The 20734-nt window shown below is 35.2% G+C and overlaps 2 protein-coding genes across 2 annotated transcripts in view; both read left to right on the top strand.

Annotated features, from left to right (window-relative positions):
• The window catches only part of mcrip1 (MAPK regulated corepressor interacting protein 1), a 362891-nt gene that overhangs the window by 335906 nt on the left and 6251 nt on the right, over positions 1-20734 (top strand). The gene's annotated exons all lie outside the window — the stretch shown is intronic.
• On the top strand, positions 2026-17129 carry LOC307155562 (tripartite motif-containing protein 16-like). Its single transcript, XM_079866294.1, has 7 exons — positions 2026-2111; positions 4269-4850; positions 7779-7874; positions 7970-8203; positions 10266-10425; positions 15226-15273; positions 15521-17129. Exons 2-7 carry the CDS (start codon positions 4278-4280, stop codon positions 16051-16053), a joined length of 1644 nt encoding a protein of 547 aa, XP_079722420.1. The 5' UTR covers positions 2026-2111; positions 4269-4277; the 3' UTR covers positions 16054-17129.

Below are 20734 nucleotides of genomic sequence, written 5' to 3'. Positions count from 1 at the left end.
CCGATGTGTCCGAGAGAGACCGGTGTGTCCGAGAGAGACCGGTGTGTCCGAGAGAGACCGGTGTGTATGTTGGAGAGCGCGCTCGGAAGTGCGCGAGAGAGACCGAATGTGTTCGAGCATAATATAGTTTGTTTATAAATAAATTACACACTTCAGCATTTGAATAATATCTGTAGCATATTGGTATCATCTGCAATGTTTTAATTAGTTTACATATGAAACAAAACTCCAAAATAACCTGCAGAGAACGTTCCCAGAACACATCTGACCGGTTGTGAACACGTGCGGCAAACACGACTAGAATTTGGCTTAAATAACCTCTGATGGTGAAGTTCTCTGTAGGTTATAGAAATAACCCCCCCCCCCCAAAATTATATTTTATTATTATTGTTTATTTTGGTACATTGTTCAGTATTATATTGAGAGCACATTTTGTTAAACTGCTTACTTTCGTGAGGAAGAAAATACTTCAAGTAGGCTAGTTGTAAAGGTGTGTGAGTTTTATCATTTTAATTTGCACTACAAAGAGTGTATGTGTATGTATATTTTTTATTACTGTTTATTTATTTTTGATACATTTCTTAAGAAGCATCATATATTTTAAGACTTATTTCTTGGCCAGTTGTTGACTGTGCAATAAATATTAAAAGTTCTAAACCTTCTATTGTTTTGTTGTTCCATAGTAAAGATAACATTTTAATATTTAAGGTAATAGGTGTCTCTCACAATGTCCCACACCAAATTAACATTAAAATAGTGTGAATTAGTGTACAATATTTTATAATAATAATTTATTCTATTTAGTGTCCATTTAATTCATTTAACTTTTTTTTTAAGTAACGCAATAGTTACTTTCCCTGGTAATTAGTTACTTTTGTAATGATGTAACTCAGTTACTAACTCAGTTACATTTTGTGAGAAGTAACTAGTAACTATAACTAATTACATTTTTAAGGTAACTTGCCCAACACTGGTATTGGGTCCGAGTTCACCTTTGTCGAGTCCGAGTCGAATCCAAGTCCTTGACAATCGAGTCCGAGTCCAAAGAGGGCCGAATCGGACTTGAGTCCGAGTCCTTAACATCCGAGTCCAAGTCGAGTCCGGCCGAGTCCACAAAGATTAAAATTATTTGAAATTGACCTTACACAAAGACAGTTACCCTGTTATCCCTCTTACTGTTGCTACGTCCGACAAACCATTCCGCTCTCACTCCACATGTTCTCACACAGTGAAAAATATATTGCGGAGCAAAGAGGACACTGACTGCGCCAACAGACAAGACAGAGCAGGCTACTTTTGGTATGAAATAAAGTCTTAGCTTTCAAATTTTGTAATATTTATGAAATTTAAACAATACTGTTTTGTGGCACTTTAATGTGTAGGGCCTCGGTTCAAGCAGCACAAACTGATCATCTATTCTAGTTATATCACGAATTAAACATGAATGACATCAGAACTGCAAAAAGACATCAATACACACCATTTATCAAGTTCAAGTCCGCTGACCTTAATCTAACCTTAAAAACTAACTGGTTTGGTTTGTTTGTCGGACAAAAATGGTGGTTATCTGCATTATGATTGGTCAGATCGCCTGTCAATCAAATTCCAGTGAAAGGTCTCAACACTGAGCTCTTAAATGAATATTTTAACCCTTACAAAATTATTGCAATGACTGTAGGTAAACAGTCATATGTTTACCTACTGTACATCTTTCAGAATCTGCAAGGTAATGCTCAAGAATGTAACACGATGTATTAAGAGCCAGGGGTAAACTTTTGAGCAAGATGATGGTGATGTTTAATATTTTTCTTATTTTGTTTTACATGCTAATATCTTATTTAATATCTCACACGCTGCTCCTGCTTGCGGTGTGAATGCACTCATTGAACATGCATGCAATTGAATGTTTTCGACTCCACCTGAAGAGCACATAAACACAGCAGTAAAGTGACTCTCCTTCATCAGGAATGAGGAATCTGCTTTACAGACACTCCTGTTTTACACACGTCACTCAAACACAGAAGCAGGAAACTATTTCAACTCCTCAGTTCAGAGAAACAGACCCTGAAGTATTGTTGAGCTGTTGTGTGTTTGTGTCTCTCTGTATTCATGCACACTGTTAGACCTTACCGTGTTTTTTTACAGTAAAATACTGGCAACACTGTTGCCAGTAAAATACTGTTAATTGTACAGTTCTTTACTGTAATCTAGTTTGTTTCTGTAAAAATGCACTAAATTCTAATTCAAGTTAACTAATTACACTTGCAGAAACCGACTGCCTTAAATTGACCAACTGTCATTTAAATGTATTAACTAAAATGTATAATGCATTAATAATGTGAGCAAAGTATTACTGTGAACTTCTTTCATTTGAGACCACTAAAAAACTTTTGAACATAAAGAGATTTCCACTGGACCAGCAACTACACAGTCACCGCCTGTTAAATAAAGCAACACACAGCAAATCATCATTATTTGTAGATCTTCTTCTGGACTGAAGCACAGGCTCTACTCTTCTGCACAATGGTGACCCAAAAAATTATTTTTACAGTAAACTACTGGCAACAGTGTTGCCAGTATAAAACAGTTTTATAACTTACAGTTTATTACTGTTAAAATACATTTTGTGGGTGTGACTTTTTATCTTACACTGTTAACCCTTTCAACCCCACAGGAAAATCCACACTACAACGAGTAAAAGTAACATTGAGACAGTGTTGCAGTGAGATAATTAAGTGAATATGTAAGTGATTGTTGAGCATTAGTGATGAACACCTGCTGTTAACAAGCAGAATCACTGAAGAAAAGAGAAACACAAGAACAGAAAATAGAGAAACACAATAACTACGACTGACTTCCAGTCATTACACATTATTACACTTATTATTAACCAGTATGACTTTATTTCTGTCATACATCTACAGAAGTTGTTATTAAGATGTTTAATTGAAAATGTTTGGTTTGAAGTTACCATTATAGAGATCAGTGCTTGCTTTAGTTGGGATGCAGATGCTAAAACATTAATTTTTCTTTTGCTGCTTGAGCTGTGTTTTTGCAAGTCACACTTGTGCACACCCACAGTTTATGAATGATTGCGGTTGTAATGCTTATGGTGACAAATTCATCATATTGCTGGTTCATTCACTAAGGAATTAATTCTTATTCATTCAGAGTTTTATCCTTAATCAAAAGTGTTACATCAGCACCACTGTGAAACTACTCATTTTTTTTTAACACATCATGCATAAACCAAAAAAAAGCTACACTAAGTTTTAGAAACACAGAGATATCACAATTTAGCACATTAATCTCAACAATGGTGGCAATATTTTTTCTTTTTTTTAAATTCATGCAGCAGTGCATGCTGGGAGTTTTATATTATCCTGGAACCCAGCATGCATTGCGACATGAAACTTTTCACCATTGTTGAGATTCATATGCTGATTGTTGATATCTGTGTGTGTCTGAGCCAAGCAGGAATAAAATAAAATTGAATGCACTATATGATTGTATTTTTCAGAAGACCTGATTACAGAAATATTAATTTCATTTTGTAGATACACAGATTTATGCTAAATATGACACACCCATAATTTCAATGAATATATACAGAAAAAATCTGAAAATCAGATAATCCAAGATGACTGTGACATCATCACAAAAGAATAAAAACACCTGATCATCTTCCTCTTGACTCTTTCTTGCCATAACAAATGTGTTTTATAAACTCACTGTTATAGCAGTCAGAGAGAGATGAATGGTAAGAAGTCAAGAGACAAGACCAACTAAAGCAAATACTAATCTCCATCATGGTGACAACAAACTTTATTATTAACTAAATCTCTGTTAATTCTCAACAAGAACTTTTGTACATGTATGAAAGAAATAATTGTAAACTGGTTTGTAAACTGGTTTCACACTCAGTGTAGCTGGAAGTCAGTTGTAGTTTTTGTGTTTCTCTTTTTTCTGTTCTTGTTTCTCTGTCCTTCAGTGATTCTGCTTATCAGGTGTTCATTAGTTTCTCAATTCACTCACTTCTTTTCATTCACTCTGTCAAGTGGACTTTATTAGTGAACTAATGTAGGGAATAGTGAATGAGGGTATAGGGTGTGATTGGGAAAACAGCCTCTGAGTGTCGATTTTGAGCGCTGTTAATTCACAGTATATTCCTGTAGGCTATTTTTGTTTTCTACAGTATATTACTGTTTTAATGGAAAATGGTATGATACTGTCTGAATTACGCCTTTTTTTACAGCAAGGGCTAACAGTGCAGTAAAATGGCAGAAGCCAGAATTTCTCAGGATGAGTTCACGTGTCCAGTGTGTCTGGATCTCCTGAAGGATCCAGTGACTATCCACTGTGGACACAGTTACTGTAAGATCTGTATTACAGACTGCTGGGATCAGGAGGATGAGAAGAGAGTCTACAGTTGCCCTCAGTGCAGACAGACCTTCAGTCCAAGACCTGCTTTAGCTAAAAACACCATTCTGGCTGAACTGGTGGAGAAACTGAAGAAGACTAAACTTCCTGCTGACTGTTACGCTGGAGCTGGAGACGTGCAGTGTGACGTCTGTACTGGAAGAAAATACAAAGCCGTCAAGTCCTGTCTGGTGTGTCAGGAATCTTACTGTCAAACTCATTTTGACCATCATGAGGAATTTCACTCTCGTAAAGCACACAAAGTGATTGATGCCACTGGCCGACTGCAGGACATGATCTGCCGTAAACATGATAAAGAGCTAGAAATGTTCTGTATCACTGATCAACAGTGCATCTGTGTGTGGTGTAAGGAGAGTGAACATAAAAACCACAACACTGTATCAACTGCAGCACAGAGGACAGAGACACAGGTATGAACTGAGAGGGATTGATCACGCAGAAATGAAAGTGTCTTCATTTACTCACTCATTTACTCATGTTGATCCAAACCGGTTTGACTGAGTTTCTTCTGTGGAATATAAAAGATGATATTTTGAAGAATGTCTCGTCTATTTTAGTTTATACATTGTAAGTCAATGGAGTAAAAAAGTTTCAAGCTCCAAAAAGGAGAAAAAGCATAAAAGTAATCTGAACAACTAGTGGTTAAAGAAAGGAGTACGCTTAAGTGTATTGACATGCACTTGTAGTGTAGGCCTACTTCAAATTAAAAGTATATTTAAAAATATATATATATATTATATATGACGATAATATAATATTAATGAAATGAAAGGCCACTTAAGTGCACTTAAAGGGGCTGTTTACACCTGGCCACTTCATGCGTTTTCTCAGATCGGATAGCTATCCGATCGTGAAAAGACCAGGTGTAAATGCCCTCCGAAACGCATTCGAGACGGATTTGAATCCGTCTCAAACCACTTCAGGAGGTGGTCTGGGCCACATTCCTGCCGAAACTGGACAAGTGTAAATGCATCTGGTTGTTGAAACCAAATATGTAAATTGTAGGCTACTCCTCCCAAAAATGCTAAAAAAAATAAACGTGTGAGAGCGTGTTATAGGCTATATGTAATGTTATAGCCAGATATGACGACGCTACTGGAACACGCATCGCCGCAGATGAGAAGCTGAGCATCTATTCATTAAGCCAACATGCAAACTATCCCAAATCAAAGTAAGTCGCAGACGCTTAACACACAATCATCATCATCATCATTTAAAAGTAAAGAAACAAAATGATCTTACCAGGGCTGTTGCCGCTCTCTCTTATTGCGTCTTTGATTTTGAGATTTTAGCTGATGATCAATAAAATGCAGCTCATATCTGTTGCTTTCGGTGACGTGCCTCCATTAAATCTGCATATAGCGCGGGAATTGAAGATCGGATTTAAATCCGTTTCGCAAAAACACATTTATGTGACCAGGTGTAAATGGAATCGTTTTGATAAATCAGACAGCTATCCGATCTGAGAAAACGCATGAAGTGGCCAGGTGTAAACAGCCCCAAAAAGAGAGTCAACTTTCATGACTGTTTCATAAGTACACTTTATAAAGTACACTTTTTTATAATGTAGAATGAAAAGTTTTACTTTGAAGTACATTTTAATAATATTTAATATTTCAATTTAACTCAAAATAAGTATGAAATTACATTATATACTTAAATCTTACTTAAGTGGGTCAAAAAGTCAGTCTTAAGTTCAGCTAATTGCTTTATATGTAGGCTACATTTAAACTATAATACATTTTCATTTAATAGCATTTAACATGCAATTACGTGTCTGAAAACATTACGTTCAGTTCACACTTATTTCACAGTTACAGACCCTTTCCAAAAAATTAGAATATCATGGAAAAGTTTATTTATTTCCATAATTCCATTCAAAACGTTAAACTTCCACAGATTATAGATTCAGGGCCCACAACTTAAATGATTTCAAGTATTTAGTTGTTTATTTGTACATAATTTGGGCTTCCAGCTCATAAAACACATGAAAACAGGATTTCAAAAAATTAGAATATTACATGAAATCACACAGTAATTACACAGTGATACCATGGTCATTGAACCAGGTTTTGGTTCTTTTGGCAGTGTGGGCAGGTGCAAATCCTGCTGGAAAATGAAGGAAGCATGAAGTGCTCTGGAAATGTCCTGGTAGACGGCTGCGTTGACTCTGGATTTAATAAAGCACAGTGGACCAAAGTCCTCTTTTCTGATGAGAGCAAATTTTGCATCTCATTTGGAAACCAAGGTCCCAGAGTCTGGAGGAAGAATGGAGAGGCACACAATCCAAGATGCTTGAAGTCCAGTGTGAAGTTTCCACAGTCTGTGTTGGTTTGGGGAGCCATGTCATCGGCTGGTGTTCGTCCACTGTGCTGTCCACTCAACGCAGCCGTCTACCAGGACATTTCCAGAGCACTTCATGCTTCCTTCAGCAGACAAGCTTCATGGAGATGCTGACTTCATTTTCCAGCAGGATTTGCACCTGCCCACACTGCCAAAATAACCAAAACCTGGTTCAATGACCATGGTATCACTGTGTAATTACTGTGTGATTTCATGTAATATTCTAATTTTTTTAAATCCTGTTTTCATGGGTTTTATGAGCTGGAAGCCCAAATAATGTACAAATAAACAACTAAATACTTGAAATCATTTAAGTTGTGGGCCCTGAATCTATAATCTATGGAAGTTTAACGTTTTGAATGGAATTATGGAAATAAATAAACTTTTCCATGATATTCTAATTTTTTGGAAAGGGTCTGTATATTATTTTGAAGAATATAATTTCCAAAATAAGTGCAGTCTTTAAAATATGCTACTTTTAAAAGAGCCAAACTTTTAATCACAAATCAAATCAAATCAAATCATTGATAAACTCATGTATGTGGAGCCCAAATCAAATATGATGACATCAAAAACATCAAACTTCACTGGTGTTTGTGTCATGACATCATGGTGTTTAGTCATGTGACTGTGACATGAAAGAACCAATGAGGTTTGATGTTATTGACGTGTCACCATATTTTATTTGGCCTCTGTAAACCGCTGAGACATTCTTCTAAATATCTTCTGTTGTGTCTCACAATAGACAGAAAGTCATACAGGTTTGGAGCGACATGACGGAGAGTAAATGATGACACTAATGATATAAAACTAGGCACTGATGAAATACTGCTGACATTCATTTCAGGAAACCATGAATCTGTGGTTTGAACCAGACAGTAAAAACTTACCATGCAAGATCTTTAACCACTTCACCAGCTCTGGATTCATGTAACTCTAATGTTTGTATGACAGTAGTTTTATGTGTCATTCCCTGTCATTGGTTTGTCCTCCAGAAACAGCTGAAGGAGACGCAGATGAAGATCCGTCAGAGAATCCAGCAGAGACAGAAAGATCTTCAGCATCTGAGAGAGGCTGTGAAGTCTCATAAGGTGAGTCTGGAGAAGAAGAGAAGTTTGAGACGTCTCACTTTGGACTCTGTCAGTCGTGCTTAAGCCACTGTGTGATTGTGATGTGTGTGTAACAGCGCTCTGCACACACAGCAGTGGAGGACAGTGAGAGGATCTTCACTGAGATCATCCGCTCCATTGAGAGAAGCCGCTCTGAGGTCACACAGCGGATCAGAGATCAGGAAAAGACTGCAGTGAGTCGAGCTGAAGGACGACTGGAGCGACTGGAGCAGGAGATCAATGATCTGAGGAGGAGAGACGCTGAGCTGGAGCAGCTTTCACACACACAAGATCACATCCAGTTCCTGCAGGTAACAGAGATCTAGAAGAACAGGATCATAGTGGACTTGAGCAAGATCCTGCTATGACAGAGAAACATTTCATGAGAGCAGAATGAGCCGTTGACTGAGATGTTGTCAGGAATTCAGTCAGATTCAGTCAAGTGTTGTGTTATCATATAATCATCAGTCAGACTCTCATCTGATCATCTTCTGTTTAAAGAGACACACTTACAAAGCCCTGGGAAATTTACCATTAAATATGAACTCATTTTTCCTTCTGGTTTCTTCTGTCTTGATGAAATCAGTGAACTTGATGGTATCAATATCCAGCCAACTAGATTTTCCATCCACATTTTAATGAAATCTTTTATTTCTACTAAAATAATTTCAGTAATTGGCACCAAAATTGTGTCAGGTGATCTTCAAAGTTGATAATATTGATTTTTATTTTCATAGCTGTTTACCTGTAACACATTGATAAATTTGTTCTCTAAGACTCCAGACAGGAAGTGAGGCTGTATATTAACAATGCTTATAAAAACCAAACAAAACCTGACCTTGGGATCCTTAAAGGGTTAGTTCACCCAAAAATGAAAATTCTGGCTCAATCTTAAGTTTATCAAGCGACGAGAATACTTTTTGTGCGCAAAAACAAACAAAAACAACGACTTTATTCCACTTTTCATTTCCTTCTCTCTGGGCCTCGAGTCTTTTCACGTAGTGTAACAGCGCAGCACGTCTGTGTTCCACGTCACCACGTAGGCTCACTATTGGGCGACGCTGGTCATGTGTGTGATACGTGGTGACGAGTATTCTCGTCGCTTTATAAACTTAAGATTGAGCCACTGGAGTCACTTGAACTATATTAATGATGTCTTTAATACATTTTCTGGGCCAGCAAGTTATAGTGTCCATAAGCCTGTGGAGGAGTGATCCTGCACTCAGATTTCATCAAAAATATCTTAATTTGTGTTCCGAAGATGAACGAAAGACTTACATGGTTGGAACAACATGAGGGTGAGCAATTTTACTGACAGAATTTTCATTTTTGGGGGAACTAACCCTTTAAGAGTCCTTGTGAAGTTTCAGTTTCACTAACCAGTCGAAAGTTACATAATGATCGTCAATCTACTCGTAGCCTTTGAACTGCTTTTCCTCAAATCTTATCAACATGCAGATGTTTTATCAAATTTTTATAAAAAAAAAGAAGTTGTATAGATAATTATAAACACAAGTGAAGCAAAGAGGGAATTAATGAGTAACTATAATAACAAACAAGAGGGAAATGAGTGACCAAGGGGACAAATGAGAACAAAACAAGTGAAAATGAAACAAAAATTAACTAAACAGTGTCCATATAACATCTATATTTCTTAACACACTTTAAATAGACTTTTTAAAAATTGCAATTTGTAACAGTCAAATTAAAGTTTTAATTTGTACATTTGAAATCATTATGTTTTAATAATATTTTGTCATGCTTTAAAGAAGTGCAGTTATTTTGATTTTGACCAACATATTAAAGCACATGTAAAGTACTTGATTATAATTAAAACTTTAGTGTGTTATTCAATATTATATTTAAAATTGAACAAACAATTTTCAATAGAAATTACATTGAGTATATTTTAGTTTATCATAAATGTGTGTCAGTTCATTCAGCAGTAACTTTAACCATATTTCTGAAATTACATATACAGACACTTAATTCCTACTTAAGTTGGTCAAAAAGCTCTCTAAATATTAGATAATTGCATTTAATTTAAATTTAGACTATAAGACATTCATTTAATCAAATAAATATTTGAATTATAATTTAAAAAATAATTTTAAAATAATTAAATGTCTGAAAGCATTACATTCAATCTGCTCTTAACTATATATATTTTAAATGATATTATTAAGTGTCAAATACTAGAGTTTGTAGCATTAAATGATGAATATGAGAAGAATGTGCTGATTGTGTGAAAGTGCTGGGTTGAAGCGAGTCACTGAAGAGAAGTGAAGTCAACAAGAGCCGCTCAGATCTGATATAGTGCAGGTTATTGGCTGAAGTGTGGAGATGATGAGTTTTGATTTCTGTTTTCTGTAGAGTTTCCAGTCTCTCTCAGCACCTCCTGAATCTACAGACGAACCCGACGTTTCCTTCAGTTCTCTCTCCTCTTTTGATGGCATGAGAGAATCTGTCCGTCAGCTGAGAGACAAACTGGAGGATTTCTGCAAAGAGGAGCTCAAGAAGATCTCTGATAGAGGTAAAGTCCTGCGCCTCGTTTATACAGACGTGTGGAGAAAGATCCCAAATCTGAACGTACAACCGTTTCTGAAATATTCTTACGATTTATAAAACGTCCATTTTCACAAAAATGTCCTAAAATGCATCCCAGTTTATAAATCATCTTAAATTCAAATGCAATGTGAACAAGTGCATCAAATCCACCTACAAATATCCCTTGATGATTCAGAAATACAGCAATCATCATCATGGACAAGGGTTTATATATGGGCCATTCTACAGAATTGGTGCAAAGTCAGAGTTGGAAACATCTTGAAATTTTTTGTTTTTTTCCCACAAATTTTGCATGTATGCAAATTGTATAATATCCAAGGTATGCTTTTCTAGTAATTGTGCTGTTAATTCTCATACTGTATTTTCAGAAAATGCTGGAATATTTTCCTTCTCCCCAAATGTGTCACTACCGAAACACAATATTAAATAATTTATTAAGAAGGCTTATAATGACCTATTAAGATTCTGTTTACATCTACCTTATAAATATTTTTTTTTCTATTTTTTAAAAATATTTTTACAGGTTAAATCAATAAAGATTATAATTTTAATAATATTTTAAGTGTAATTTATGAGATTTTTTGTATTTTGAACCCAATCTTTCTTTGTAGAAGGCATAAAGTTTATCGTACTGATTTCAAAGTTAAGGATTCATTAGTTTGAATATGCATTGAACCAAACACTATCATAACATCTTAGTTGATAATTCAATATACTTTATTTTTGACAAAACATCCCATGTTACGGTAGTGACTGCACATTTTTGGTAGTGACAGTAATGTTTTGGTAGTGACTTAATTTGCCATGGCTGAATCAGACTGTCCACATTTTATGTTAATATAAATAAATAACTATGATGCACATATGCAGTCAGTACATATAGCAGACACACATCTGACAGTAAATATCTTATAAGAACACCTAGAGCTATTCTATACTTTGGGTCTTGAGGTGCAAGTGAGAAGAGAAGTTTGAGAATAATTTGTGCGTCTCTGGGTATTTGAAACAACAAACATCTGAGATGATGACATCTTAGACAACGGAGGCTAATCTATAGCACGGTGATTTCAGTTTAAATTTGATTAATTGTGCAGCCTTTACTGATGTCTCAGATGTCATCATCTCAGATGTTTGTTGTTTCAAATACCCAACAGAGACGCACAAATAGGTCTCTGTTCAAGTTTTTAAAGCAATTTCTCTGATTTTTCAGCGTCAGCCAAGTGTCGATTTCGGAACTGTCACGTCCGTAACAACGTTTTTTCCTCATAAATTAAAAAATGAAAACTAAAATAAAATAAATAATTTATCTTCTATAGAGAGCCAACAGTCATCCCTTCGGTTGGTATTATTTCTTTTGGCTTGTGCATTTGCAGAATTTCGACAAAGTATGTTGTCTCCCACAAACTCACATCTTTTTTTGTCACGTCGTAACGCATGTGTATTTCCCTCAAATTAAATATAAAACGCATGTGTAGACTGATATTATTCTAATGTCTGGACTCCTTTATTAAGGGAGTATGGACATATAAACAGACGTTTAAATATATTGGTATTAAATGCATTTTCTGAGAATTTATATTATACGTTTTGACTGCAAATGTCACGTCCATAACGCTGGAATTGCTCATTTATCCTGTATTTGGTGCATAAGCGTGTTGTGAAAAAGAAGAGTCTTTCTGACTTGTTTGGGAAGTCTGTGCTTTTTTACATCCTTCTGAGTCTTCGACCTTGGAGAACATTGGACTGGTGTCAACTTCTGCCTCAACCTTTGATATCACTTTCTATATTTGTCTTCTCTCCTCTGGATTTCTTTGATCTTCTGTTCTAACTTCTGACATTTTCTATAGTTACTGATTTTTACTCGTTTTCTCCCTTTTCCCCCAGTGTGTATGTGCACTGGTGTCTGATCACCCTCACTGGAAGTGCTAGGTGGTGTGGCAGCCCTGCAAAATGTCTCCACCTCTTTTTGTCTTTTCACCATCATCCTGTGTCTTTTGTCTTTTCCTCCATGCTTTTCTGACATGTCTTTGCTCCCTGTCAGATAATTCACTGATACTCTTCAACTTTCCTTCTTCCCTTAGTTTCTTATTTCTTTCTCTTTCTTTCCTTAAGTATGCCTCGTACTTCACTGGGTCTTCCCTCAACATTTGTTTGTATTCAGGGTTGCCAGATTGGGCGGTTTTGCAATCTATTTTGCAGGCAAAAATGGGATTGGGTGGGTGGATAAAAATTGGGCTGGTTTCGGATCAGTTCGGCGGGTTTTTGTTGCCGAAACACCGGCACTTCAGATCCTTTTTCCTGCGACCCAATGTTCAGCAGGCAGCAGTCTCTCTCCCTCACACACACACACACACACACTACAACTCTGGCTGACGTGCCCCCTAACCTCACGACAGTCCTCCCACTACCTTAAAGTGACACATGCCAGCACCACCACGGGGTTTTCAAACTTAGCTAGCTGTCTGCGGTTTCATAACACTCTCTCTGGGTCAGCGGCAGTGCCAACACAGATTTGAATGTTGCGATATGATTTTGTCAAAGGTTTAATAGACGAAATGGATCGCGTGGGTGTTTGAATCGAGATCACAGTCTTTTAAAGATGAATGGTGCAGCTCTGTAACGACACATTTCACCCTCTATTGAAATGAAAGTGGCTAACTTCTGTCAACCTCATCTATAAGCAAGGGCTAAAACATAAAACAATTTAATTTGAATTAATATCTGTAATATTCTGTATTTAAAAAATCGATTTTAAAATCATTTTTAAAAAAATCGCGATACCTATACATGTGAATCGATTTTTTCTCCCAGCCCTAATATGCATGTTTCATGTTGCCATTTGAAAGTGGGTTATTTTTTATGTCCATATATCCACTCAATGTTTTTATGTTACTAAATGCTTTTGTTCCAAGCGACTTTTATTGACAATAAACAGACTCATCGATAGCTTAAGTTGATCGCATTATTTTCCGTAATAGTGGAATAGTCTGACTGAGCCTACTTTTGCGTACATTTGATTGAATATTGTTTCTAAAATCGGATAGGCTAAGTCGAAAAATGGGTCATTTTAAAGCTTGTTAATGATTTCAATGTGTTTAAACGAGAAACAAGCCACAAAAAAAATTGGGCGGTTTTTTGTGCATTCTCGCGGTTTTTGACGAGGTTTTGGGCTGAAAAACCTTGCTGGCACCTGGTAACCCTGTTTGTATTCTCTCTGTCTCTCTGTCTCTCTGTTGTAGTTTTTCTATTTTTTTTAGGCATGTTGGTGTTTTATGTCATTCTCCCTGTCAAGTTAATCATAGAAATTAACATTACTGACAGCAACCTTACACCTAAGCTAGTATCTTGGACTGCAACCTTAAGTAATTGTAACCTCATCACATTACAGAATTTTAACAGAATTTGCATACTAAAACACTAAAACATTACTAAAACATACGACAGTAGTAATTATTTGCATAACTGTACTAAAATGTAGTTTATTCCTCCAAATAAAGGATTATGTGTTCCCTTTTGTCACTACCGAAACAATAATGTCACAACCGAAACTTCAAGACATGTTTCGGTTGTGACTGTTTTGGTAGTGACAATTTGAGATACTTTTGAGCCTAGCTCGAAGATGCCAATCAGCACATGGTTAGCACTCACTGGTCAGAACAGTTGAACACATATAACAACTAAATTTTATGGAATAACATCCAAAAAAGTTTTCTCAATAGCAGAAAAAATGAGTTTGGTAGTGACATTCCTTAAAGTTGCACACAGATTTTTAGACTTTAGAACACATTTACCTCAAAATGATGGGATCAATCTACTCACCATATAGCACATGAGAGAGAGGGACACAGGGATATTTCCTGATCAAAAATGTAGGGGTGTGGTTAAAATCAGTCTCAGCCAATGGACTACATTCACTGTTTTGGTAGTGACATGAAAATGCAGAAGTTTCATGATTTAAAAATAAAATATAATTTTTATTTTTTTTTTACTTTTTTTAAAACAAGAATAGAAAAATTTGCAAAAAATTTGAAATTAAGTTGAAATTTAGGGGTTAGGGTTTGGGACAGCCACCCCCTAATTGAAAGTAGCCTGTAAATGATGATTTTATATATATAAAGCTTACTGATATCTTAAATATTATTGTGGGTTTCAATAGATAATTGAAGGATCTTAGTAAACATCTAAGATTTTAATAATTAAATGCTTTTTAAATGTGTTTTTTGGATGAGGGACAGCAGTTTGCACCAATTCTGTAGAATGGCCCATATATAAACATGATGATGACTGCTGTAACTTGAAGCTTGAAAGTTTAATTTAAACTTGTTTGTTTAATTGTAAATATATTATTGAATAACATTATAATATTATACATGATAATAATAATAAAGTACTTTACATGTGCTTTAGTATGTTAGTTAACACATCAAAATAACTGCACTTCTTTGAAGCATGACAAAATATTATTAAAACATGATTAAAATGTACAAATTAAAACTTTTAATTCGACATTGTTACAAAGTGCACTTTTTAAACGTCTACTTAAAGTGTGTTAAGAAACATATACATGACGGAGGATAAAAGCATGGAATTTAGGATCAATCCGATGTGTGTTTTATAAATGAAGCCTCTATTTTATATTAATCTGCTCCCAGAAATGAGTTCATCATCTAATATTATAGAACATCATATTAGAAATGTCTCAGAAATGAATGTATTTTATCTTCTCATTTCTCTTCACACTGTTCATGTCTGTTTATTTCCACAGTCACTTTCACCAACATGAATCTCAAGACCAGGAACGACTTCCTACAATGTGAGTCACTAGAAAACAAGCAGAAAAACTCACTGAATGTGTTCATGTTCTTCCTGTAGAAGGAGAAATAAATCATGATAGAAGAGTTTTATAATTGATCATGTAAATGATGATTTGCACAGGATATTTGGTCAGCTGTACTGAGACACTGATGATACACTGAACATTGATTCATGAAGAGTTCAGATACATTAAAAGATCAGACAGATTCATAATTCCTGTTTCTGATGTGTTTTCTCTCCATCAGATTCCCATCAGCTGACTCTGGATCTGAACACAGTGAATAAACTCCTCAGTCTGTCTGAGAGGAACAGAGTGATTACTAACACTGACACAGAGCAGCCGTATCCTGATCATCCAGACAGATTTGATCAGTATCCTCAGGTGTTGTGTAGAGAGAGTGTGTGTGGACGCTGTTACTGGGAGATTGAGTGGAGTGGGAGAGGTTTGTTTAGTGGTGTGTGTATATCAGTGTCATATAAGAGCATCAGCAGGAAGGGACGGGGTAATGAGTGTGTGTTTGGATATAATGATGAGTCCTGGAGTTTGGAGTGCTTTTCCTCCAGATACTCATTCTGGCACAATAAGATACAGACTCCTCTCCCTGTAAAGCCCATCAGCAGAAGAATAGGAGTGTATGTGGATCACAGTGCAGGAACTCTGTCCTTCTACAGCGTCTCTGACACAATGAGCCTCATCCACACAGTCCAGACCACATTCACTCAGACGCTCTATCCTGGGTTTAGGGTTGATTATGGATCATCAGTGAAACTGTGTTGATGTTTCAGAACAGATTGTGGAGAGATTTTACCCATAATACTTTGAGCTGCACGATAAATCAGTAACAGTGAAATACAGAGACTCTTATTTTAATTTTCTTTAATATCTTAACTTCTGCCACAGAAATAACAGAATAAATGTGTGTATTAAATCCTTCATAGAGACAGTAAGAATGGTGTGTGTGTGTGTGTGTGTGTGTGTGTGTGTGTGTGTGTGTGTGTGTTTATCAAGCTATAATTTTATTGATGGAAATCATATTCATTTAGTTTTTATTGTAGTGACACATAATCATTTTAATATTACTATTAAAAGTACCTTTCATTTGAAATTATGAAACACAAACAAAATGAAAAGATTAATGAATAATGAACAATGAAATAACAGAAATGGTTGTGAACAATGTAAGGAGTGAAGATGTGGAAAATGACATTAGTAGTGGAGAAAATAGTGCTGGAAAACAATCACAGTTCAAAATGTGAGGAAAATTGTGATGCAGAAGATGAGGGATGAAGAAGCACTTTCTGAGATTTCAGATATTGGGTCACAAGGGATGGAAATCATGAACTCTTTACAAGAAATAAATGACTTTCACAACGTTTGATAAAGTTGTTGATGTAAAATATTCTTTCCAGCTGAAAAGGATGCTTATGAAATTAAGGAAAAGTAAAATATGAAAATATTTCCTCTGTGCTTTTTCTTTTCTCTCTCTGTCTTCTTCACTGTGAGTGTGTGGAGAGTCTGATCGTCATGAGAACATGATTAAACTTGTGTAAAATCAGGACATTTTTGTGTAGAGTTTTGCAGAAATCTATCATGAAGATATTTGTAATGTGTGTGAAAACAGATGAAATACATTTTTGTTTTGAGAAATGTGTCTTTGTTTTAAGAACTGAATGAAGGGTTTGGGAAATTGTGTCAACTGAATCATTTATAGAGTGTTAGCAAATGAGGAAACCTGTAATACGCACCCATACAACAGGACACAGTAATAAACATCAGTGGCTAAATGTATCAATATATATTTGAATAAAACACCCTAATAAATGCGTTCAGTGCTCAGTGTTGAGTGATGCTGCAAAATAATCATTGAATCAGAGCTTTCATTGTCTAAAGGAACACTATACATAAACATATACATAAATGGTAAATGGACTGCATTTATATAGCGCTTTCACAGACATATGGCCACCAAAGCGCTTTACATAGCCTCACATTCACCCATTCACTCACTCATACACCGACGGCGGTGTCAGCCATGCAAGGCGCCATCCATCCATCTCGTCGGGAGCAATAAATTTACTATAAACAGTTTTAACAGTTTGTGTGTGTGTGATAATTAAAAAAAAAATCATTCACAATTCATATAGACAGAATCAAAACAAATTCTGCTAGTTAAGGGGTAGTTCATCCAAAAATATTTTTCTTACATGAATTTCACAAAAACTTTTTTTTTTTTGTATTTCACCTTCGCTTCAGAAGGCCTTTATTAATCATAGCAGAGCCGTGTGGAGCACTTTTATGAAGGAGAGATGCTCTTTATGATAGATGCACTTTTATGATAGATGCACTTTTATGATAGATGCACTTTTATGATAGATGCACTTTTATGATGGATAGATGCACTTTTATGATAGATGCACTTTTATGATGGATAGATGCACTTTTATGATAATAGATGCACTTTTATGATAATAGATGCACTTTTATGATGGATAGATGCACTTTTATGATGGATAGATGCACTTTTATGATGGAGAGATGCACTTTTATGATGGATAGATGCACTTTTATGATGGAGAGATGCACTTTTATGATGGATAGATGCACTTTTATGATGGAGAGATGCACTTTTATGATGGATAGATGCACTTTTATGATGGAGAGATGCACTTTTATGATGGAGAGATGCACTTTTATGATGGATAGATGCACTTTTATGATAATAGATGCACTTTTATGATGGATAGATGCACTTTTATGATGGATAGATGCACTTTTATGATGGAGAGATGCACTTTTATGATGGATAGATGCACTTTTATGATAATAGATGCACTTTTATGATGGATAGATGCACTTTTATGATGGATAGATGCACTTTTATGATGGAGAGATGCACTTTTATGATGGATAGATGCACTTTTATGATGGAGAGATGCACTTTTATGATGGATAGATGCACTTTTATGATGGAGAGATGCACTTTTATGATGGAGAGATGCACTTTTATGATGGATAGATGCACTTTTATGATGGAGAGATGCACTTTTATGATGGATAGATGCACTTTTATGATGGAGAGATGCACTTTTATGATAGATGCACTTTTATGATGGAGAGATGCACTTTTATGATAATAGATGCACTTTTATGATGGAGAGATGCAGTTTTATGATGGAGAGATGAACTTTTATGATAATAGATGCACTTTTATGATGGATAGATGCACTTTTATGATAATAGATGCACTTTTATGATGGATAGATGCACTTTTATGATGGAGAGATGCACTTTTATGATGGATAGATGCACTTTTATGATGGATAGATGCACTTTTATGATGGAGAGATGCACTTTTATGATGGATAGATGCACTTTTATGATGGAGAGATGCACTTTTATGATAGATGCACTTTTATGATGGAGAGATGCACTTTTATGATAATAGATGCACTATTATGATGGAGAGATGCAGTTTTATGATGGAGAGATGAACTTTTATGATAATAGATGCACTTTTATGATGGATAGATGCACTTTTATGATAATAGATGCACTTTTATGATAGATAGATGCACTTTTATGATGGAGAGATGCAGTTTTATGATGGAGAGATGAACTTTTATGATGGAGAGATGCACTTTTATGATGGAGAGATGAACTTTTATGATAATAGATGAACTTTTATGATGGATAGATGCACTTTTATGATGGAGAGATGAACTTTTATGATAATAGATGCACTTTTATGATGGATAGATGCACTTTTATGATAATAGATGCACTTTTATGATAGATAGATGCACTTTTATGATGGAGAGATGCAGTTTTATGATGGAGAGATGAACTTTTATGATGGAGAGATGCACTTTTATGATGGAGAGATGAACTTTTATGATAATAGATGAACTTTTATGATGGATAGATGCACTTTTATGATGGAGAGATGAACTTTTATGATAATAGATGCACTTTTATGATGGAGAGATGAACTTTTATGATAATAGATGCACTTTTATGATGAAGAGATGCACTTTTATGATAATAGATGCACTTTTATGATAGATAGATGCAGTTTTATGATGGAGAGATGCACTTTTATGATGGAGAGATGCACTTTTATGATGGAGAGATGCACTTTTATGATGGAGAGATGAACTTTTATGATAATAGATGAACTTTTATGATGGATAGATGCACTTTTATGATGGAGAGATGAACTTTTATGATAATAGATGCACTTTTATGATGGATAGATGCACTTTTATGATAGATAGATGCACTTTTATGATAATAGATGCACTTTTATGATAGATAGATGCAGTTTTATGATGGAGAGATGCACTTTTATGATGGAGAGATGCACTTTTATGATGGATAGATGCACTTTTATGATGGAGAGATGAACTTTTATGATAATAGATGCACTTTTATGATGGATAGATGCACTTTTATGATAGATAGATGCACTTTTATGATAGATAGATGCAGTTTTATGATGGAGAGATGCACTTTTATGATGGATAGATGCACTTTTATGATGGAGAGATGCACTTTTATGATGGAGAGATGCACTTTTATGATGGAGAGATGCACTTTTATGATAGATGCACTTTTATGATAGATGCACTTTTATGATGGATAGATGCACTTTTATGATAATAGATGCACTTTTATGATGGATAGATGCACTTTTATGATGGAGAGATGCACTTTTATGATAGATGCACATTTATGATGGATAGATGCACTTTTATGATAATAGATGCACTTTTATGATAATAGATGCAATTTTATGATGGATAGATGCACTTTTATGATAATAGATGCACTTTTATGATGGATAGATGCACTTTTATGATGGAGAGATGCAGTTTTATGATGGAGAGATGAACTTTTATGATAATAGATGCACTTTTATGATGGATAGATGCACTTTTATGATAATAGATGCACTTTTATGATAGATAGATGCACTTTTATGATGGAGAGATGCAGTTTTATGATGGAGAGATGAACTTTTATGATAATAGATGAACTTTTATGATAATAGATGCACTTTTATGATGGAGAGATGCACTTTTATGATGGAGAGATGAACTTTTATGATAATAGATGCACTTTTATGATGGATAGATGCACTTGTATGATAGATAGATGCACTTTTATGATGGAGAGATGCACTTTTATGATGGAGAGATGAACTTTTATGATGGATAGATGCACTTTTATGATGGATAGATGCACTTTTATGATGGAGAGATGCACTTTTATGATGGAGAGATGCACTTTTATGATGGATAGATGCACTTTTATGATGGATAGATGCACTTTTATGATGGAGAGATGCACTTTTATGATGGAGAGATGAACTTTTATGATAATAGATGCACTTTTATGATGGATAGATGCACTTTTATGATAATAGATGCACTTTTATGATGGATAGATGCACTTTTAT

The sequence above is a fragment of the Squalius cephalus genome (assembly GCF_949319135.1).
Source record: "Squalius cephalus genome assembly, chromosome: 1".
Classification (NCBI taxonomy): Eukaryota; Metazoa; Chordata; class Actinopteri; order Cypriniformes; family Leuciscidae; genus Squalius; species Squalius cephalus.
Note: the sequence above shows the minus strand (reverse complement) of the source record. Positions and strands in the feature narration are given on the sequence as shown.